At 47.5% G+C, this 24,365-nt stretch overlaps 1 protein-coding gene across 1 annotated transcript in view; it reads right to left on the bottom strand.

The window, feature by feature from the left end:
* LRRC7 (leucine rich repeat containing 7) overlaps window positions 1-22,550 on the bottom strand; it is a 171,732-nt gene extending 149,182 nt beyond the window's left edge. The window contains exon 1 of the mRNA XM_074875773.1: window positions 22,493-22,550. Coding sequence (XP_074731874.1) covers window positions 22,493-22,517 — 25 coding nt within the window. The 5' untranslated portion in view covers window positions 22,518-22,550. The remainder of the gene's footprint in view (window positions 1-22,492) is intronic.
* Between the last annotated feature and the right edge of the window lie 1,815 nt (window positions 22,551-24,365).

Consider the following 24,365-nt stretch of genomic DNA (forward strand, 5'->3'; position numbering starts at 1 on the left):
CAAGGCCACCATATACAATCAGCCCCCAAAGCCATTTTATTACACAGTAGCTCATATTCAGAAAAATTATATTTTACGGTAATATTTTACTGACAAATAAATTACCAAACCAAAATATTAAGAATCAAATGGGAGCTCAATAGCTATTACCCCTTCCTTTACTACTGAGTTTCAATGAGTTACTTTTCTTTTAAATAAGCAAACAGAATGACATTGCCTGTCTAAATTGGTAAATAACATTACATTTTTTTTATATGCTGCCATGAGATATCGCCCCCTTCTACTATTCGTACGTATACCCTGAAGGTGATGTGTGGTGCGTTAAATCATCCCAAGCAAATCAGCCCTCTGCAGCAGAACCGAAGCCTCGGCAGCGCATGACAGCCCCGCCGGAGGTGAGCAGACAGCCCGAGTCTGGGGTGGTTTCCAGCAGCCTGACAAAAGCCCTTCCGGCTGTGATTACACACTCGATAAGCGCAGTTTGCCACGTATCACAGGAATTAGCTTGCTTTCCAAATAGGAATCAAAAGTGCTCAGGCCAAATGCCCATCCTGCTGCTCACTGCCAATATTTAGGAAGAAATCTAGAAGTAAAATAAACTGATTACTTACTGGAGCAGTGAATATATTGATGCCTCTGTAGACCGTCCCAGCACTGGCTTAACGAGAATTCCTAGGAACATCTGGGAGTTTATTTCAGCAAGAACCAACAGGACAGCACAGGCCAACCTTCTCTGCACATTTCTACTTTATATTGGGCCTTTTTCTCTAAAAGGAGTGTCTTTAGAGATTTTGTCAGTATGTATCTGGAGCCTTTGAGTTATGTTCTAAGACTAAGACTATTTTGGCAGGGAGAATTAAAATGGACCAGGCAGGTGCTGTACCAAATTATTAATAAGAGAAAACAGGATAATCTGAATAGTTACAGGCCTGTCAGCCTGACACTGATCCTGCACAATGTAATGGAATAAGCAATACACAACATTATTTATGAAGAATTACAGCAGCTGAATAAAATTAATGCCAGTACACATATGTATAAAAAAATGCCATGTCAAACTAGCCTAACAAATTCCTTCCAATGGGATTACAGGTAGGGGGGATGACAGTACCAGTGGTAAAGCAACGTAATTCAGCAGGCTTTATTACTGTACAACTTTTGACAGAGAAATCAGAATGTTATAAATCAGTATATCACATTAAATAGACTTGAAACTCACACAAGAAAAGTTTAGAAAGAAGCTTCATTGTAAATGGAGAACCACCGCAGGAGTGTGTTTTCAATCCAGCTCTCAGTTTTGGGCTTTTGTTACTTTACCTCTTCTTCAGTGACTCAAGAAGACAAAGTAACTTCTGTGCAAGTGAATTAAAACCAGCTGAGCCAAAACCAACTAAGAGAGCAGGGGGACAGCCCTTGGTTGGCCAAGAGGGAAGGAGCTCACCAAGTGTGTTACAGCATGGCCAAACACTATCCTATCAGTGGGCAAAAGCTCCCAGTCCCCAGGTGGAGCTGGCAGAGGACGGGACGCCAGGGTGAAGCCGTGAGGAAGGACGGCGGGGCCCGCAGAGCTGCTGGGGGCAGCACCAGCAACAGGAGGGAACGGCCACGGAGTCGGAGGCATCAGAGAAAGGCAAAGAGAGGAGTCCCAGCTGCTCTCCGGACCGATGTCTTGCAGTACGATGCTGAGACAGCAGGAAGCAGTATTTGTTTGGGGTATTAGAACATTTGGAATAAAAATAGAACATAAAACTAAATCCATCAGCCTGTTCTGTCAGCGCTCCCTGCAGCTGATACATCTTCTGCAGGACAAGGCTGCTCTCATGAACCAGACCGTGCAGGGTGTATTAATGAGACCCACACTCCAAAACGCCAGCCACAACAGCAATGTTCTTCTGAATTAGGATAAGATCCAAATACCCATTTTCCACAGCTCAGTTCTTGTAGAAGCTAATTTCTTCCTAATAAAGCTGCAAGAGATTAAACCTCAAATGTGAAATGTTAGCAGAAAAAGAAATGTTCAAAGGGCAAGGACTAAAGGAAAGCCATCCAAGTCTGTCAAGTCACACTAGATGCTGGATAAGTCAATTAAAAGCAGTGAAAAATGCTCAGATGTGCTGAGCAGGGCTATAAGTTTTTCATTAATTGTGACTATATGGAGGATAAGACACATCCACTTAGCTTAAGAGGAAAGTGAATAAGAAAACTCAAAGAAGATTCAATATCCCCCCCGAGCTGATTATCAGAGTCTTCCCCCTGAAGAAGAGTTTCCCTTTCCATGTGCTTTTTGTCCAGAAGGATGAAGGACACAGTTACTGATGTCTTCGCTTCTGTAATTGTTTTTAGCTCCATGTATTTTCCTTTCACAGAGCCAGAAGAGATGCTGACACACCTCCAACCTTTTTCTTAGAGATTCATCAGCTAAAATAAATCCTACATTCGTGAATAGAAAGTTTAATTAATTCACACTCCTATGATTAACAAAGGTAACAAATTAAATTAAAAACATTTAACTCGTAAGACTTAGTAACATGCTTTTTATGGTGATTTCACTTTTCCTACAAGAAAGGTTCCTTCTACCAAAACTGGGAAGTATATTTTTAAGAACTGTGAAACTGGAAGCAATGTTGGAAATTATCAAAATCAACAAAGCCTTTCAGGGACAATTACAATGGCTGAGGATTACTTCTAAAGTTGTTTAAATGCTTACATTAACAAATGTTCAAGTTCGTAAGAAGTCCATTATGAAGAACGCTGCAGGTATCTTTATTCCAATAGTGAACTATATTAGTCCACAAGCTGGCATTTCAAGTGTGCTTAAATATTATACTGTTAAGTTAGATCACTCCTCCCCCCACTCCCTTGACTGCTGAGCTGCAGTAGAAGGTACAACCATCATTTTAGGGTGAAAAGTCTCAGAATATGTAAAATGACTTGCCTTAGGTTTAATCTTACCCTTACAGCATCATCCACTTCAAAGGACTAATAAAAATCTCATTCAGCTATCAAGCACAAAGAAACATATGTTCATCTTACAATAAACAAAGGTCATTCTGACCAAACTGGAAAGCCTCCAGCTGGTGGAAGGAATCCAAAATAATTTTATAGGAAAGCGCCTGCTAACGCCAATGTACATGAAAAAAAACACCACGCCAAACCTCAAAGCCAAAAGCCAACAGCTGAAGGCGCATGTGCTCAGATTTCGAAAATATTTAGTCATTGCACTCCCAGTTTTGAAATAAACTCTGACTTATGCAAGAGCTTAAGACCTGCTTTTAAAAAGCATGTCTTAACGCTTCTCCACCACCAACTCAGACAAGAGAGACAGGAGTGCCAGCCTGAGATGAGTTACATAACCGAGCACAGATCAGGATGAACAACAGTGAAATGCAGGTCTGGATTGCTAATCGAGAAATGAAAACAACGTTTAAAAATACTGAAAAGACTTAACTATCATCTATTAAAATTTACTGGCAAAACTTCAAGGGTTTCCCACTGCTGCCGCGTTTCTCATGGCTCATAGCGCTTCCCCGTTGAAGAGATAAAAGGTCAGGGCAAGGGATGTGACTGTGCAGCAGCGTAGGCAAGATGACGACTGTCGCTCTGTGGCTGCATCGCCCACGAGCTGGCAGAACACACCAGCTGTGCCTTCGCCTTTGTCCCTCCGAAGAGGAGCAGGAGCAGCCAGTGCCCGCCCGGAGCCTGGTCCTGCCTCACCAGCAGTAGCCACGCAAGCAGCCATCGGTCCAGATCACCCGCACACACCACACGGAAACCTCCACACTCCCTAGGATCAGGCCGGGGTGTTCGCCTGCTCACCTTTTAACGCTGCCACAGCCCTCAGTGAAATACCACGCTGAGGTCCCTTATTTTTCTAAATGCCATTAACGTCTAAACCAATGATATTTTTTAAGATCTCATTGTTTCTGAAGAACAATGAATTTTTATTGTCACAGTAAAATGAACCAGCTAGCTGAGCGTAAACATGCTAGATGACTCTTTGAAGAACTTCACAGGCATTAGTGATGACATCACTGATGATAATTTTAAAATCTGTATTTGTCCAAATGGAAGAAGATAAATTTGTTTTAAATGAAAATTCCTCTTTAAGCATTTCAAGGGTTATTAGCTATAAGGCAAAGTATATAGAGAAGACATATAAATAAACAATATATACATGGGCAGTATTGATTAATAAAAATGTATAATTACCCTAACACAAACAAATGCAGAATAGTGATCATATTGTGTAAATTCCAGTCACAAGCTGCAGTCACAGACCTGATAACCTCTGTGAGAGGAGATATAAACAGCAATGAAAACAAAAACTTGCTACTTTAGCATAAGTTCAAAGGAAGCAGTTTGTTAAGATACAGGGCTTTACAGGGCAGAGAATGTACAACATGGAGGAAAAATACTAGTATTTGTTTTCTGCCATGGCCTCTCCCACCATTTTCTTTATAGAAGGCTGCATCGGTTAAGCAGAAGAAACAGGGGGGAAAAAAGCACCAAAAAAACCCCACTAGTGTAAAAATTTAAGTATCTGTACTGGATCCATAGCACTGGCATCTTGCAAACTGATCATCAACACGCTACGGGATTCCTGGGCTTCAGGGTCAGCCTGCTGTTCCCGGCAAGGAAAGTCTCTGAAACCACTACAATAATCTATCAAGGACTGGCAAGCGGTAAAGATGAATGATCGCATCATAATGCTTGCTGTCTTGGCCTAGAGATGCCACCTTTCTTTAATCATCTTCCTAAAGTTACTTATTATCTCATCGGTAGGTCTCGGCGGCTCCAGGAACTCGCCTGGGGCTGGTGTCGGCACTGTCCCAGGTGAAATGAAGCTGCAAATTAGAGCAGCGGGAGCCTTGGTGGGGCCCGAGCTGTTACTGCGCCTGAAGAGGGGCCTGGCTCCAACAATCACTGAACAATCTGGCTCATAATTAGTATTAAAAGGAGAATCAAAAGGAGGAGACAGGTCTCCTTATGCAGACAGGCTTATGGCCACCAAGCCGTGAACAGTTGCCATCTCACAGCGAGGACCGACACTTGTCACTCAAAGGGCGGACTGGTGACTGCCAGGACTCGGCATGTCATTGAGTAAACCAGGGGTTCTCATCCCTTCCTTCACCACTGACCCCCTTTAAATACCTTTTGTGGCCACGGACCACCAAGACTTAATTCAAGATTTAAAGCAGTAGACTGCATCAAATATTTATTTCAATTTTCTCATGAAGGGTCTTCAAATTTGGAGAGAAAGGGAAATAAGTTAATCTGTTAATGCACACAGTCATCATGATTCCATATGAATTTAAAACAATAGCATCAACACCCTTCTTGCTCAAATGGCCCATTTTATGGTATTTTAACATGCTAATTCCAAATTTGATGCCAATTTTTACATTAAAATTTGATGAAAAGTTTTTATAATTCTTCTCACCTCCCCCCTTGTTTGTCTGTGTTCAGTCACCATATATTTTTGATTACAGGTCCAGGTCCACCACTTGGAGGAACAGACTCCAGCCCCATTGGGACCCCAAAGAGGGCCGTTGGGTTAAAAAAAATGTCTTTAAGAGAAAACCTGCCTAGTTAAAGTGGGTCCCACCAACCATACTAGCACCGAATATAGTAGTGCATCAGGGCAGGCATGGGGGGGGGCGGGGGGGGGCTTGAGTATGAGAGGAGCATTGAGGGGAGGGGGCTGGGGCAAAAGGAGGCGCAGTGCTTGCCATGGGCCAGACATTCCCCACCCCTGCTTTAAGCCTTCGCGGACCCCCTGTGATGACATCACAGCCCCAGGGGTCCACAGACCACAGGTTAAGAACCACTGGAGTAAACACCCCTGTCCCAGGCATGTCTTACAGGCAGAGACAACTCCAAGTAAGGACAGAAATTACAGCTTGCTCCTGACTCATATGGAGAGTCTAGTCCAAGAGTTTCTGTGTAAATGGATGCTTTTCATATTTAGCTTCTAAGGATGTCATATACTAAAATGATGAGATTATTACTAACTTCCATGAACATGTACCTGTCTAAAATTAAGATTTTTGCAGTTTTACATCCGTTTTAATACATTTGCTCATAACGGCAGATGTAGCAAGGACCTCTTCTGCTCCTTGGGCAGGTAAGGCAATGTTGTTGTTTCAGGGTATTACAAAATTATGACACTTAATTCTATAACTCACCGTGGGTCATACTGTAAGAATCTAATTAGAGTATACAGTGCCAACAGTAACTAATGTTATTTTTGTTTGGCTGGGAAATGTTAACTGCTTTCAGTCTTTTTATTTTTTTCCTTTCAAAAATCCCCAAAACCCCACTTGTTACATAGACTTTGGAGTTTCAGAGACAGGAGCTGTGACCCTGGCAGTGAGACTGAGCATAGCCAAAGCAAGACTGCTGGAACTAGTTTATTAAAGCTAAGGTCTTTGCTAATACGTTGCATAGGCTTTTGCTGCTAATCTTCTAGCAAGAGATACAGTTAAAATGCTTTTCACTTTCACAGTAAAAAAAAAAAAAAAAAACAAAAACCAAAATTTAAAATACTGGAAGAAAAATTCCTTTTCAGCCACACCATGGAAGATACTCACCAAGAGTAAGTACTTCAGGTCACAAGTTAGGAAAACAAGCAATTATAATGCACTCTTTCGCAGTTTTACCTGACACAGCAGTGCCAGGCAATTATTACGGATGCCGACCCGCTATGGACACATGGCAGTAAATCCGAACGCGGCCCTACAGTGCTGTTAGCCAGAGCCCAGCGGATCTGCCACACGGCCGAGGCGTGCCTCTGCCTGGCTCTACTCCCAACCTCCACAACGCCTTTGCCAATCATATTGTGCAAGAATGGGAAAAGCCAAGCTGACACTCATAGAATATGAACAAAAAGCAGGATATAAATAAAAAAAGAGGTGTCCTGCAGCCCACCTATTAATGGATAGATCACGGATCTGCCACATTATGGATCAACCACATTAATGCTGCTACTGACAAAAATGTTTAACCTTGCCACAAAGCCCTTTAGAGTTCAAGTTGATAACCAAAAAATCTCTATTTTAATGTGCCTGAAGATCTCAGCCAGTATTTTTTCTTCTATGAAAATCTAGTTATGCCAACAAAAACTTGCAGGCCTGCATGCCAAGTAGCAGCCAGTGGTCAAGGGAAGTTGCCTCTCAAGCTGCTCTTAAAATTGAGCTACGGGAAGGGCACAGGCTGAGCACACGGCATGTGAGCAGCAACGTGCTACAGGACATTTTACTATCTACATTTAATTGGCCCCTATTTTGATCAGTTCCGGTCAGCGCTTGCAAATAACACAACTGTGTATTTGGTGCATAAAATGGCTCCTGTTGCTATCTGAAGACCTCACCAAAAAACCCCAGTGACGAAGCTCCTGGAACTGCTCTATCCCAGGGAGCATTAACAAACAAGTGAAGTGACGCAAACCCGATGCGGAGACCATGGGTGAGTACTGGACATAACTGGAATGGCACGGAAACTCTTTGCAAGCACCACAGGTGCGGGCTCTTCCCCCTGCAGGGCCACTGGGCAGGGAGCTCCGTCCCTGCAGCAGAGCTGGCTGCCTCTTCGCTCATCTGCCCCGCTCCCCCAGCCTCTCCACAACCAGTGCACCCGGGGGGTTGGGGGTTTTTCCCTTTTTACTCTCAGTTTTGCTGAAGATCAGTATAAATCCAGCTGATCTCTGGTTAAGATGACACAACCTTCCCTTTCACCAAGCACAACTTGTAAACCAGACTGATTTTTCCTCTAACAGGCACTTGATTTAATCACACTGAGCTGCTCTAACTGGTGTTTCCAAACAAAATTTTGCATCACAAAATGAAATATTATGAGGGCATGACACTGTGCAGAATAGCTTCTGAAACAGTGAAAGGCATCTCAGAACAATCTCTTACCAGTATTTTTATACTTTCATTACACTATACACTATTTCAAGTACATATATCAGCTTGTTAAAAAGACCGTATTTAGCTCTGTGCAGAATAAAATCTCTGATAAAGCTGTGCTAAAGACATAAGTTTTGGCAGCCTGATTCATATCTCATGCAAGTTAATGCAAGTTTTCATGATCTCAGGCAACCTTTGGATCAGGATCGTTTGTGTTCGTGATTCTGAAAGCATGAAGTGACTCATAATTTCCTATCTTTTCCTCAATGGTTTTAGAAAAAGAGTTAAGCTATTGGGGAATTCTTTTACAACCTTCAAGAATCAAGACATCATACACACTTGCAAAAACAAAACAAAAAGCCCAGAAAAACAGCAATAACAAAATGGAAGGCATTATTTGTCTTGTATTAGCATGCTGCACATGGCTAATGAAGACTTGACAGAGGAATTGATGATTAGGAAGCCCCCTATGCATTCTTCATCCAGCGCAGCTCAATGCCTTCAATGGCTCTCGATCTTCAAAGCTTTACAGTGGTTTGGGGCACTGTATTTATTCCACTGCCTGTATGTTACAGGCACTGCTACAGACCCAAGCTGTGATTAAACCATACAGGACCGCTGCCTGTCCGGCACTGCTGGGCCATTCCCTGCCTGCACAACACCCTCAACGGCTGCAAGACCTGTATTCTGCTCCTGTAACCAGGCGCAAGCCACTGAGTTCACTCAAGCTAATAAAGGACAGGCTGTAAAACATGTGGACCTGCAGGTCCTTTTCTGGCGCTTCTCAGAGCCGAACCTCCAGCTCATCCCGGGACTGTCACCACAAGCTCTGCTCCTAAAACCTGAATCCTCAACAGCTTAATACACACAAAAGCAGAGAACTCAGTTCCACTTTTTGCCGCGCCAAGTGAGTGACTCCTGGTTTACGTTACTGCCAAGGAAAGCAGAGTGGGCTCTTCATTCTGTGCAGCCCACAGGCTGCCTTCACATGGCTTTGTGCTCGCTATGGGCTCCCATAAACCCCCCTTGTCCCGAGTTACACAGCTGCAACTACGTGGTAACTCCAGAGAAATAATTGGATTTACACTGGTGGAAGGGAAAGGTTCCTAGATGCAATGAATTCAGCAACGTTCAGTACAAAATATAAGATATATTCAACAATACACCCTTACAATACAGAGCCTGTAGAAGACATTTCAGCAACTTAACTAAGCTCCCAATACGATTCCATTAATGTTGTATAGTATAAACCACAGCTGAAGTTGGTTTACATCCATTACACTTCATTAAATATAGAGTTACAGGACTCTTAGAACTACCACAAATAAATCTGGCTTTCGCTCATCTTGTTGACAAATACATCATGAATCTATAAGACATTAAAATACCATAAAATTATAAATTTTGCTCCAGGAAATCAATTATAAAATCATTACTGATACTGCAAAAGAACTGGATTTCTTTCTTGGCATGCTTTTCTTTAAGGATTGGTGTTTATAAATTATTTTACCATGTAACCACTGAGGTTACTGTCTCATTCTGTCCCTGCTTGGCTGCCGTTACCATGTGTAGGAGAAGCTGTGAGGATGCAGCAAGGCACCCTTCAGCTCTATTTTCTTCCCTGAGAAGAACGCAACACACATACTGACACAGGATATTTTTGTAGGGTGGGTGTTAAACCAGCCAAAATGAATCCTCGAATGCTGCCGGGCCAGAGCAGGCACGATGCAGGAGAAAACTGGGCTGGCTTCGACCACAGAACATGAGCTGACTCCCTCTTCTCAAGCCAACGTACTTGCCTGGGGTCTGCTGGACCCTCATGGGGCTCCCACTCCACTCCCAGCGGTACCCACCGTGATGAGGGTTTTCCAAACCAGCAATTCTCACCACAAGTGTTATTGGGAGGGGCTGAGGGAACTGGGGGTGTTTAACCTGGAGAAAAGGAGGCTCTAGTGAGGTGGGGGTCAGTCTCTTCTCCCAAGTACAAGTGATAGGATGAGAGGAAATGGCCTCAAGTTGCACCAGGGGAGGTTTAGATTGGATATTAGGAAAAATTTCTTCACCTAAAGGGTTGTCAAGCACTGGAACAGGCTGCCCAGGGAAGTGGTGGAGTCACCATCCCTGGGGGTATTTAGAAGATGTGTAGATGTGGCGCTTAGGGACATGGTTTAGTGGTGGCCTTGGCAGTGTTGGGTTAATGGTTGGACTCGATCTTAAGGGTTTTTTCCAACCTAGATGATTCCATGATGCTAAATGGGCAAGAGTGCATATCCACACAAAACACACAAGAACATCTTCTAAAAGGAGAAGAGAAAATGAAAAAAAAAAGCTCTGGTTTGGCTAGCCAGGCCGAAGTGAGGCGAGGACTGCGGGGTTGAGGCAGTAAGCTGGGCAAGGCGGCAGCCACGGCCTCCCGCAGAGAGCTGAACACGGCATGGCCAGCGCCCGGGCTGCCACGGGACAAACCTCCCGTTTGCACACACAAACATAGCACAAATGTACAGTGATAATAAGGCAAAGCAGAATCTGTCCCATCACAATTTGGAAAGATAAGGAACAAGAGAAGAAAACTACAGAGACAACCTTAAATTATGTTTAGCTGTGGACTAGCTTTGCTTTCAAAGTAATTTTAATAACAAAACACTCATCTCCAGAATAATGCCATGATGTAGCTTGCTAATAGGCTTTTTTCACTCACTAATTAATAATAAGTATTCATGCTATATGTGCAGTTAAATGGTGTCAGTAGTCACTACTCTGTATTTTATTTCTATTTAAATTTAAAATCCCTATTTTAACTCCATTAGCTCAATAGTAGCTGCTCCAGCTGAAATGTTGGAAGCTCTCGCCAGACAACCATCGGCCTTCTCAATAGACTAGCAGCCAATTCACTCACACACTACCACCTTCACTTGAAATTCAGTACCCTCCCGTGCTGCACTGGTATCTAATGACTGTACTTTCATTTATACCTACAGAGCTCTCTTGACTTCAATTAAATTATGAGGATAGAAAGGAGCAGAATTTGACCTTCTGGGTATATCCACATAGAAAGAACAAGCTGCACAATATCTCGGAGTCAAATCTCATGCATCTGGTCATAAACTCCTTTCCAAAGATGAATTGAATTAGCCTGCATAACAGACATCAGAGCAAAAAGCTTAATGTGTTTTGATGTTGAGATGAGCTGCACACAATTTATTAGGAAACAAATAATCACAGTAAATTACAGTTCACAGCTGAAAACACAAGAAAGTGCCTTAATATTAATAGCTTTTTCCACCGTACAGTTTCCAAGCACCCTTTCTGTTCCTCTCAGGCTCAAGCAGGGAAAGGCAGAGTGTTACTGCAGCACCCTCACCTCTTTCAGCGCACACCGCGGATGATATTTTACAGACAGCTATTCTCATCTCTGTTTTCTCATCCTTGTTCAAAGAACAGTTTCATTTCCTGAACACCATTTAAAGCCTCAGAAACCAGAAGGACTCTCCATATGACTCGCCATGCTTCTACAGGTATCACAGAGCTGCTGCAGGCCCTCCTCTGGAGCTGCCGTGCCAGTCCTTTCTTCCCTGCCCAAAAATGTTTTTCTCACCCCTGGGACACTGAGCAGCTCCATGCTGAGCATCCCAGCCACTCCAGGGACACGGCTCCTGAAAGCTGATGGCATTCCCCACTGCAGGATGGGCTGCACTGTTCCAAAGGCTGACATCTTGGTCAAATCCACCAGGATTCTTAGGAGGGTGTAAAAAAAAGCTCCCTGCTTTACAAATGCCACCCCCCACCAAATCACAGCACGCTCTCCTAAAAGGGCGAGAACATTTCAAAATGGAAAACCATCAAAAGTCACTATCCCAGGTGGGGAATTGTGGTTTTCCTCCTCTAGTTTTAACAGTCTTGAGAAGAAAATATTTATCAGGGAAGCAATTATGAACTGGGAAAATTCAGTTCAGGACCTGAAGCCTGGCAGACGTGCAGTCATGAGGCAGAAGCAGCACAGAGCAGGTCTGGAAAAGTCCTTGTGTGCCTGAGAAGATCGACCTTTTTATGCAGACGTTTCAGAAATACTGGGTAAACCCGAAAAAGAGAAAAACCACCCCAAGCAGCTTTCCAGAGAGCCAATATCCACCCCTTGCAGCAACTCCACAGGCAACAGCTTTGCCTCTTGGTCTTCACGAAGCTCATCCCTCAGGCACGAGGCCGGGACGAGCATCCCAGTCGGCCTCGGAGGCCCCACTCACAGGGCCGACCCTGCCAAGATGGTGCTGGGGCTGCTCTGAACCTCCAGCCTCATGCTCCAGCACACCAAGGGCTGGTCCAGGACAGGCATTTCCCTTCTGTCTTCAGAGGAAGCTCTGAGCGGTCGGAGCTGATCACCGTTTCAAGGTGAACAGGCCAGGACAGCACAGCTGAGGAGGAAAAGCAGCGCTCACGGAGCACACCAGTGTTCAAAGCACAGCTTCACGGCACCAGGGGCTGCTGCAGGTTTCTGCTGGGGTGGCAGGAGGGACGGGAGCCCGACCAAGAGCTGCCCAGGGCTGTCACCCAGTTGCTGATCTCCACGAAGAGCAGGAACAGTCGGGGTCCCCACAGCAGCCTCCGCACAGTAAGGGCTTATGGGAAAAAAATCAAGCTGCTTATTAAAGAATCCTGAAATGCAACAAAGCTACTATGAAAACGTGACTTAACAGGGTCATTAGGACACCCAGGACTTAGGTGCAACCTCCCCCTTTCACGGGGAGTCCGAGGGCACCATCTGCTGAGGGCAGTCCCAAGAAGGGGGCTCCCCCAAGCCCACATGTAAGCAGTTTCCCCTTCTTTTCTGCAATAATATAACAAGGAACACTAATGCTCTTTGGACTCTGAGGAGAAAACAATTCAGCTCCAAGATTTCTTTATTGTGCCGTTTGCTTTCACGCTGCTTCACGGAGTGCCTGCCTTCACTCATCACCTCCTGCCAAATACATAAGAGTGTTGGGGCCCTTCCCAAACACACACATCACCTGAAACATGCTCTGCTCACCCCATTTCCAGTTTAACCTGTTCCAGCAGAAATTATTCCACTTTGCATCCTTCAGAGGGACCCAAGAAGCCACAGGAGGTGAAAATGAAGCCCTGGCACCACCACACGCCCAAGGTTTTGAAAAGTCATAAAACTCCTTAACAGGTTGCATTTTACTTGCTGGAAGTTTCCAGGTCCTCTACTACTGTGAGAATGAAGCAACCTCTATGATCGTGAATTCAAATGTTTATGCATGCATTAATATAAATCTGTAGTTACATATATATACACACATATACATATACATTTATACACGCACACACACAAATTACGTGTGAGAGACAAGGGCCCGTAATAGGTTTTGTACTCAATGCTAAAGTGCTTTTTCTTAACCCCAAAGAAAGAAGCAGCCACGTTCTCTGTTGCAAAGTAGATGGAGAAAGAGGATGGATAGAAGCTAAGAGCCAGCTTCTGTAGATGATTTAATATTCAGACTTATCAGTTCATTAGAAAGATAATGATCACTCTTTTTTCTTTCTTGTCAACTATGAATATTCCCCTTAAAGGGTACTGTATTTTAGGTAAGCATTTATTAAGAAGAACAAACTCACCATATTCTGTTAATCTTGTATTTCTGTTAATACTGGTTATGGTTTTTCATGCTGTTCACCCCTTGCTGCCAAAATCAGTGCATTCAGACTAATGGACTAGGAAAATGTAAAGTATTTCAGTATTGCCTTAAGGTTTCCCAGAGCTATTCTAAAGCTGTAAAAAAAATGGTCCCCTCATTGAAATAAGAGGGAAGGACATACTAGATATAGAAAATGGTCCAAATGGGATGAAAAGGATGGGCAAAGGTATAGACTTCTCTGTGAGGAGTCGCTAAGTAGGTCAGTTTATAAAAGACATGAGTTGGGGGAAACATGATAGATATCTCCTGAATCCTAGGTGGCATGGAGAAGGTGGATTGGGAGCGGCTCGTCACCATCTCCAGTGCAAAAACGAGAGCTCCAAATAAACCTGGTATCAGAGAATAATTTCTGATAACACAGTACATTAATCCTACCTCTCAGTTTCTCCCTAGGTGACCCCGTAACTTATTATAATGAGTTCAGTGTGACTAGTCAGAATCAAATCTAGCAGAAGTAATTAAGATTTATCTAATCTCAGGCTAATCTGACAGCCAACACTGATGAGGTTTTTTTTCTGCTTTATCCAAGTTTACAGATGATATTCCAATTGCAGGAGCTGCGAAGAGGAGATGCAAGTTCTGAGAAGTCCCAGTCTTGCGCCTCCTTACTCTTGTCCTAATTTTGTGCCCTGGGGTAAGACGGTGCCTGAGAGGGCAGAGGGGCTGCAGGGGCATCGGGGCGGAGAACGAAGCTGACCCCAGAGTCTTTCTGCTGAGACACAACATGCAGTATTGAAAGGTGGAAAAAACAACCCAAACCACCAAAACACCACTGTATAAGGGAGTAAAGAAACCTTCAGAGCATGTTAAAGCACCATATTCTGACCCCCATTTTTCTGAAGACAGCCGTGGAGCAGAGCCAAACCCAGCAACAGCCAGTGCAATCCCGTTCAGCTCCACAAATCAAGCAGCCCTTTAAGTTACTGCACAAAGCAGGCACCTCACAAGCAGGGACATCACTTCACTGGATTGGAAACTATTTTCTTTGTTCTCTCTCACACAAAGTCAGTTACATTAAAAACTAGGGAGGAAAGCAAATTATACAACAAGTTTTTGTTTGTTTTTCATCCACCCCTTCCCAGGGATACAGATTTGACTTTTTTGAGTAATTTTATACAAAGAGCACCATTCCAAAACTAAGATGTCTTGGACAAGGACTAAATACAGTATGACACTTTGCATCACACCTATTTATGCTAAATCTGTCCACACAAAAATAGCAGTGACGATTAAAGAATGCCAGCAGCCCTTGCGCTCTGACTGGCAGTTTCAGGATCTTAATTTTTAACTTGAAGTTAACATACTGTTGCTATTATAAATGGAAATAATCATTCAGCAGCAGAGTATTAATGACATCCCATTAAAAAGAGTGCCTTTCCCTGGCAGAATGAAGACACTAGACACCCGTTAGCCTTGAAAAATGCACAGAAATCCTTGCTTTAAAGGAGTTTCATGCCCAGATTTGAAGGATGATGTGCTAGCAGAGGCAAGCATGTCAGTGTTCATTTTTTAGCGTGGCCTCTTCCACAGATGCTTCTGCGGGAATCCTGAAATGTGGCTTCACTAGGAAAAACCCCCTTCGAAAAATACTGCAGCATCTGCAACCATGGAACAACAAATAAAGAAAACCATATTTTATGGCCCTAAGAAAAATTCCTGCAAATACATCCATATTAACTGAGGTTTGTTCTCGAATGTCGTGAAGATCATTGCTCCCCAAAATGGTACATCAGGCGGAAGGCCCTTGTGGGGTCCAAGTAGATCACCTTTGTCCTAGAGATAGCTGAGCCAAACCCTCTGTCCTAGGTGACATTTATAAACCACGAACCACACTGTCACACAGACCGTATCAATATATGGCAACAAATAGAATAGATCTATGTTCTAGCATTTCTCACATAAACTGTTATTCTGTCAAATATTTGGTAAAAAATATTGTTCAAAAAGCATTAAATCTTGCCTCAAAACTCCCATTGCTTCTTCCTTTCAGAAGTCAAGAGATGGTTCTACTTAACTGTCAGCCCAAGGAGATACTAAAAATCATAGAGACTTTCACAGTATTTCTGATCCAATTTGGTTTGATGCTTAAACCCCACCTTAAAAATTAAAACCGTCACCAGTGTAAATAAGTAAGTTTTACTCAGTTGTAGAACTTCCAAGAAAATTATTAAATATTATTAAATCATGGTTATTGATACTGATCATAACTAAACTTCTGTACTATAATGATTCGTCTTCCTGCCCATATACAGGATTACAACCTTTTCTTAATTCGTGAGACAATGAAGGTATCTCTGAACCAGCAGCAGCACCTCTGCTATGCTCAGCCCCCAGAGCGCATCAGACAGACACATCCTTCCCACGGAGAGGGAGCGGGGATCTGGAAGACCCTCCAGTCCCACGATGGCCTGAGTCACCGCAGGCGCCCGGAGCTCTCCCCCCGGGACGTTCTGCAGGACAAGCCTTTGAAGCAACGCTTCCTGATCTGTCACGGGACAAAGCACGGGTGAAAGAAGGTACCCAAGGACCGCCAAGCTAATGCAGAATGTGACCGTCAACCCAGGGAGCCCAAGAGGGTCCTGGATCCCCCGTTCAGGCTGCACCTCCAGCTGCTTCCCAGCACCTATCTGATGCTGTCCTCTCCCTGCAGATCCCCACAGATCCCCACCAGGCCATCTGCCCTTCTTGCCGTGCACCCATGCAGGAGGGGACCAACACACACAGCCCCTCAAAACAAGGATGGTCATGAAAGCTCAGGAGCTGACGTTGCTCCCCCACAGATAACAGCATCCACCCCGACATCGTTACTCGTCCCTCTGTCCCACGCACGCTGGCTGGGTGTCTGTTACATGGGGTGCTGCCCTCCAAACTGGGTGACCACAAAGGCAAGGGGCCTCCGAAGGTGGGTGGCACTGTGCCACGCTGCCGAGCAACCGCAGCCAGAGCACATACAGCCTCCCCTCCAGCCTCAACCGCCAGCTTTCCCAGCAACCAGCGTGGACAACGCCTCATCCTCTGCCTCCTGCGTATGACCGTGAGCATTACACAACCTTCCCGTTACACACCAAATGGATTTTGGGGTGTTTACACCACTGGGCAGGAATATCTAATGCAAAAATGAGTATTTCTCAACAAAATCTGTTTGAGGGTAATTCTGCTCTTCCGCTGCCCTAAAGAACTCTTCACCCTTTACTTCACATGTTCATGAATTTGTGAGCAGCCTCTCACCGACGTTCATTCAGGACATCCCAGGGTACTCTGGTAACTCACGTATTTCACAAATCTCGCTGCGTACCGTGGCAAGATACCTCCTGGCACAGGACTGAAAAGCACAGCACATATGTCACTGTGCCGCGACACGCAGCAATCTCGGCTTCTTCGACAGCACTTGGCTGCAGGAGGCTGCAACTCTGCTGTCGAAATGGCTGAACACAAGGAGGAGCATGTAAACTCAAGGCACAGATGAAGAGATGCACAACGCCAGGCAGAAATAAATACTAGCACCCTTGCTGCTGTCAGGTATCTATTGGTTTGGCATCTAGACATTGATTAGCTGTTGAAAAGCATCAACCATTTCTGGAAACAGATTCTGAATGGTGTACAAGGCAGAGCAGGTTACACTGCAGGATATTTTTACCAGGAAAAAAAGAAAGACCATTTCATATTTCTGGTTCATAATCAATATCCAGCCTACAAAGCGCCAGGAAGATAAAACTGCATTATTACTGCAGGAGAAAGCACTGATGGATTTAGGAAAAAAATCCCTCACCATATAAGGGCTGTGAACATTTTCCCACTTAAGACAACGTGTGGGATCATATTCACAGACACAGAAATATGTTCTGTTCCCTGACACCCACAGTCCTAGAACACCAGGCTGAAGTGCTGGCAAGAATAAGAACCATTTGTTAAGTACAAAAAATGTCTCACATAATTAGAGAACTGCTGAAAGCTACCAATTTAGTACTCAGGATTTAAGATTTAAGAATTTTTTTGTAACAACAGCTAAAGCTCCAGCATGCCTAGAGGTAGAACCGCCTAACCATACAGTTTGATCAGTGTATCAAATACCTGAAGCAAAATTAAACACAAAGAGATTTCGAAGCTGCTCAAACAACACCATTAGCAGATTTGATGCCAATTCTGAAGCGAAGCTGCCCACCAGGTACCTGGAGGCCCCTTCCCGCTGGGATGACGCGTTCCCTCCCCAGACTCATCTGTCTCACTGCCAGCTCCCCCAGCCTCCGGGCATCACTCCCCAACCACCCCCACGCTTACGCTTCCCTCTTGTCCGGGTGGTGCTCCAGCCTGTCCAACGGCCCTTCTGCCCAGAGTAAGGACCACCAGAACCACCTCACAAAGCGTCTACCAGGGATGGAGAGCCTCTGCCCAGAAGACTCTTCAATGGTCAAACACCGAGCACAGCAACAGCAAAGAGAAGATGGGAACGTGGTGGTGCAAGCAGAACATACGGGGTTTAATGGAGGGGGTTTTATATATTTGAGAATAAAGTGACGCAAGAGAAGCAGACAGTGGGAGGGATTGTGGAGTTTGACCTGGGGAGAGCTGGAGACAGAGCTCCTGGCCCTGCCAGAGCAGCTGCCACCACCACCCCCAGCTCTGGCACCAGGACCTGCCAGCCACAGCTCCGCTCCTCGGCCACCGCAGGCCCCACGGCCGCCGCACTGCCGGCTCCACTCCGCTCCCCTCCTCACAGCGCTGCCTCGGCCTCCTGGCCCCGCTCCCGCCAGGGCTGGGTCACCTCCAGCCACAGCCAAGACCCAGCACCCACTGCACGCTGCAGAAAGGAGAGCCAGCCCTGGCCACGGCCCTCACGTAGCTCCCGACGTAACGCGAGTAAATCCATTACGGCAGCGGGGTCCCCTCAGAGCAGTTTCTGCCACGCCATCTTTCTCCTGCCATGCCATCATCTTTCTTCCACAATCTTCCCTAAGTCAACTGCAATAAAAATTTAAGAAGTGCCAAAAAAAAAAAAAAAGACAACAACAAAGCAGTATTTTAAAATCAGCAGCTGAAAAACAATCCAAGTCAACCAAAGCTTTAAATTCCGCTCGATTTTCCACTTCAGAGCAGCACTCTCCGGGGAATGGAGCATCGGCAACGTGACTCGAGGTCAGCGCCCACGGCCCGCCGACTCCAAGCACCAACGAGCAGCTGGGCACGCTCTGCTCCACGGCGCTGCTCGCCATGTCACACAACATGAACTTCCGAGCTCACACGATTTCTGTTTATCAAAATGCTCTTTAAGTACGTATTTTATACCTGGAAGATGGCTCTATTTATAGTCCGTGTCATATCTTCCAAGCATCAAACCTCAGTGATAAACTAAGCATCAAAGATTTCCTAAGTATGTCTTTACACCTTAAGCACATCATTGAAAAAACAGTAATGACTGACAATTTCAGTGACATAAAGCCAAGTGGTGGTTTCCCATCCATGGGAACTTGCAGAGCAAGCGCAGACCCCCAAGAGTCCCACCGACGGTTTCATACATCCTGATTACTGGATCTGAATAAACAGTACTGCTGTCCTTCACCCCATCAAGACAGAGGCAGACTTTTTCTGTCCACTACGCTTATAAAAGGTTGAACTTGCTCTCCTCAGATATTCTTTGCACCAGCTCTCACTTTCATTTCTTTTCCCCATCAAAATACTTCAGGGTGAGGGGGGGAATCATTTTCCTCCAACAAGCTTAAACTCCCATGGCTATATATTCGTTCCCTCTGGATACAAGTGAGCTAAAAGATGAAGAATGTTCTCCTCCTCATAATAAAAAAGAGCAGCCTTCCTGAGCTTATGGCTTCCTTTCCTTCTTTATTCACCGTAACTTGATCCATTAACATTTTACTTGCTCCACCTCACCAGAGCACCTCTGGAGCCGTATGGATTTTATGCTCCTTTACTTCCCTAATTTTGCACTTAGCTACAAAACTGCCGGTGGCAGCCTCTCCCCTGGGCTGCCAGACCTCTTACACAAAGTTGCACCCAGCTCCTTCCATGCGCTTTTCCTCCCGAGCATCACACCCCTCCACCTTCGACTCTTCCCTAACTTCTCAAAGGTCACACTGACAGGTTTGTCTGCCCAGTGAAGACACACGGTAATACATGTAGGATTTCCCTGCCACCAACAAATTGCTGCATTCCCAGAAAAAAAGATCTGACAAACAGATAACAGTTCTGAAAGATCTGTCCTAGGATTTGATGCAATCTGCCGTGCCAGCAAATTAAAGCCTACAGAAACCACACTAAAATTAGAGAGAGCTGAGATGAAAACCAGAAGACACATGGTGGCTCTTACAAACCTTTAAGTAGGGCTTAATACAACATTTAGGTGCTTGGTCGGTGCTCAGCTTAGATCTACCGAGATCGTTAATTTATATTATAAAGTAGCACTATTTCCAGGAGAGTTTTCTACACTGCACTCGTCAGGGATAATCGGTGTGGGCTTTCAGACACTGATCTAGCAGACCAGCGGATTTTCAAAGCGCCTACCATCGGCCTGATGGATTCACACACCCTGATTTAAAGGGAAGTGTTTCCCTCCTACACCTACCTCCAGAAGGTCGGACTCCCAGGTCACCAGGCCAAGCCCTGGGCCACCCAGGGCTGGTTGCCCAGAGCACAGAACTAAGCCACTGCTCAGGCATCACCCTCCAGCGGGGCAGGGTAGGGGCTGGATTACCTGACGTCTGCTAGGCTAAAATTCACCCTTCCTGAAGCACTGGGAAAGCTTTGCTGCATCCCGGTGCCCCCCAGGACCCAGTGGCACCGCAGGGTGCAGGGGATGGCGTGGAACCCGGGGGGGGGCTCAGGGGCTGCCCCCATGCAGCCACAGCCCGCTCTCCCCCGGAGCATCTGCCGACCATGCGACGATGTGGGTTAATCCCCGTTTTCTGGGTCTAGGATGGAGTTCGATGCGCTGCTGTGTTCTGCACCACTGGCGTCTCCGCTTTAAGATCAACGCACACAGCCGAGGCTTTGTACAGATGCAAACACCTCAGGGGCTGTTAATTCCTCAGTAATGTGAAGTTTTGTGGCTTTACCAGCACACACGCACTGGTGTCTTGAAATACTCCAGAGATAATGGACAACCTTCCTTTGAAAAATCCCGTTTTGTAAGCAGCTACGACTTTAACAAATTTTTAAAGAACATTTAAGAAGCATTTATAAATTCCTGCGGGACCTCATTCACAACCGGGCACCACTCCTCCTCTCCAGGGGCTCCCACAAGCGCAGCGAGCACCCAGCACGCCGTGCCCCAGCCGCCTCCGGCCAGGCTCTCCACAGCATTTGCTGCCGACCTGCTGCTCCCTGCTCGTTAAGCATCCAGCATACAGTGGGCAATTAGCGATGATTGCTGTTACTTCAGCAACTGCCAAAATTGTTTTCATGTAAAACCATTTTTTTTAAGTATGTCGTATTATTTGTATAACAGAAACACACCAAAAGGCTCCTCCTGTGTGAGATAATTTTTTAAAAAATTAAATAATACTGTTTTATCAGGGAAAAAGTTTTAGACATCAAATACCAGCAAAGGTTAAAGTTCACATGAACATCAAGCTAACACGACACACCGAGATATTAAATTATAAGATCATTAAATTAATAAGGTTTTGAAATAACTTACAGTAATTAATACTGTTCAAAAAATGAAGAGACCTTCTTTCACTGCAGTTGCATGGAAAGAAGAACACACAACCTCCTCAGGAGGCCGATTCCCTTCCCATCCCCGTACCTACAAACTGAAGGAACATTAATATTCTCGGAAAAGAGGTCATGTTTTCCAAGATGCACAATTTATTTATAATTACGTAGCTTCTGAAACCAGCTGTTCCTATTTCTTTAGCAAGTCTTGCTACTTCCAAAAAAGTGGCTGTAATACGGGAGGTGGAGGTTGCCATGGCAAGCATACATCCTCCGTGTATCGGAGCGAGCAGATGCGTAACGGCAAAACCCACCGGATTAAGTCACTTCTGCTGTCATGCAATGGAAGGAGGAAAACGCTTTGTATTTCACCTGTTCCTAGGGATTATCATTACTCAGAACACCTGAGGTTAAAACCAAGACCGGCACGTGGCCGGAGTTTTTAGCTGAAAACCGCAGAGGTACAAAACCAAAATGAAGGGATTTCACCGGGGTGATGGGCGCACCAAAAATATCCTGGATACGGGTCGGGTTTATTCCCCCGAAAACCAAGGAACTTTCAACACTGCCTTCCCGGCCACGACCCTGCCCCGCTCCGGCCTGGCAGAAATAAGGAGCAAAGCCGTCCCCTCGCTGGCGATGGGGCTGGGGGAGACGGCCCCCCCCAGCCCCCCCGGACCCAGGGATGCTCTTCAGCTCCCCAGGGCAGGTGCGGCTCGAGCCCCGAGGTTCCCCGAACCCTTTAGCAACCAACTTCCAGCACACGCTAGCCTTCCCCGAAGTGGCCAAGATGTAAAAACCGAGGGGGAGGGGGGGGGCAGCGGCTAATCCACGCGGGACCGTGGGGAGCCGCGGGTGCTTCGGAGGGGAGGCACGGCCACGGGGAAGGGCGCGGAACCTTCCAGGAGCTGCGCCAAGCCCGGTGCCTCCATTCCCGGCGGGTGGAAGGGAACGGCCGCGGAAACACACCCCAAATGTCCTTCGGTTGCGGGAGCCTGGGGAGGGGGTGGGTGGTGAGGGGCGGCCCGGGGGGGGCCCCTCCGCCGGGCCCCGCCGCTCTTTTGTCCTCGGCGGAGGCTCCGCGCTGCCCGGGCGCTCCGCGGCCGCGGGGGCATCACGCACCGCGGAGAGGGGAGGGGGGGGCGTAGGCAGCAGCATCCCTGCGGGACCCCCCCTCACCGCTGTGTCCCCCCCCGCAGCCCCCAGCCGCGGCTCGGCAGTACTCACGGTGCAGGCGGGAGCGCGCATCCATGCGCGGCCGAGCCGCGGTCCGGGGGCGCGGAGCCTCCGCGGGCGGGGAGGGGAGGACAGGACGGGGCGGGGGGGGGGGGGGGGGGCGCCGCCGAGGGCTGCCCGCGCCCGCGGCTCGCCGGCCCCGCCGCGCAAGTCCCGCCTCCCTGCGCGGGGCGGCGCCCAGACACAAAGGCGGCGGGGACGGAGGAGACGGCGGCGGCGGGGCGGGTCTCGCTGCGCGCCCGCGTTGCGCTCCGCGGCGGCGCAGGGGCGGAGCGGCGGGATGAGGGGCGGAGGGGGCGTGGCGCGGGCGCGCCCTCCCCGCGGAGCGGTGCGGAGCGGTGCGGGGTATCACGGCGGAGCCGGTGCCCCCCTCCCGGCTGCCGTTCCCGTTTCCCCAGCCCGGCCCGGCCCGTCTTTGCCGCCTTTCCCTGAGGCCGGAGCCATTTTCCGCACTTTGGAGAAGTTGCGGGGGCCGGGGACGTGGGGGGAAGAGCGCTGGGGGGTGGCTCAGCGTCCCCGCCACCCCGACTGGGATGTCGCCGGCCACGGGCTACAATGGCGTGGGAGAGGGGGAGACCTTGCAGGGGTGTCCCACCCGCGGGTGGGGGATGTCCGCCATCACCGGGAACTGCCAGCTGCCGGGGTGGGGGGACGGGAACAGGATGGGGACAGGACACGGGGATGGGAGACAAGGACAAGAGATGGGGACAGGAGACAGGGACAGGAGATGGGGACAGGGGACAAGAGACGGAAACAGGGGACAGGAGATGGGATGGGAGATGAGAGCAAGAGATGGGGACAGGAAATGGGGACAGGAGATAGGGACGAGGGACAGGGGACAGGAGATGGGGACAAGAGACAGGGACAGGAGACTGGGAGAGGCGCATGGGTGTCACAGTGGCTCCCGTGAGCTGACCAGCCGCTGCATTCCTGCGCTACCTGGGCACGATGCAGAGGCCCCGTGGCTTGGTGGGTCTCCCGCAGTCTCTCCCAGCTCTCAGCAGGGCAGAGCCTGTGGCTGCAGGTGCAGGTGCTGCTCTCCCTGGACACTTCCACTCCTGGTTTCCCAAGGCCACAGAACTGCCAGCTGTGGCCCCTGGCCTGGCCTGGTCACTGGCCACCACTGCCAAGCACGGCTGTGGGGCAGGCCATGGTGATGGCACCCCATTTCCCTGGGGACAGCGTGCCCGCTTCAGGCCATCTCAGGGCATCTCTTTTCCAGCACCGTGGGACCTGCCCACGGAGAGGGAAAGCATTAGCGGGTGCTGGAAGAGTGTCACGGGAGTGTTTGTACCAGTGCTCCGTCCCCATCACCCGTGGCTGACGCCTCGGTGCCAACAACCTCTCCCTGCAGCTGATGCTCTGTGGACGGGCCAGCCCGGGCAGCTCCCACACTTTCCCTCTCTCGTCATCTCCACAGCGGGAACTGAAATCTGGCCCAGAAAAGTTTTACTCCACCCAATATTTTTGTACCACTGGAAGCAGGTATTCACTCATCCGGTCTTCAATATCAGCATCTCCCCATCCACCGCAGCCAGGCAGTGAGCACCCGCAGCCACCTTGGCTTCTGGCACAGCACAGCCCGAGTCCTGCCCAGGGTTACCTGCCTCCAGCAGGGAATGACCGTCAAATAAAATATTCTGTCAGTAGAAACACATCAAAGAAGAGAAGAAGCCTTTGCTGCTGTAACGGGTGGCACGTAAAACTGGTGCCAGCCGAAGGCCAGTACGCGTCGGCTGCTGCGTGCGCCGGAGGAGGCAAACTGCAGGCTGCACAGGAGCGAGGGGCATGGGGGGACAGCTGCTGGTAGGTGGGTGGTGGAAATTTGTCCCCCAGGAAATCCCCTGTAGCATATGTATTTTTT

Source organism: Strix uralensis, chromosome 8, assembly GCF_047716275.1.
Source record: "Strix uralensis isolate ZFMK-TIS-50842 chromosome 8, bStrUra1, whole genome shotgun sequence".
NCBI classification, from domain to species: Eukaryota; Metazoa; Chordata; class Aves; order Strigiformes; family Strigidae; genus Strix; species Strix uralensis.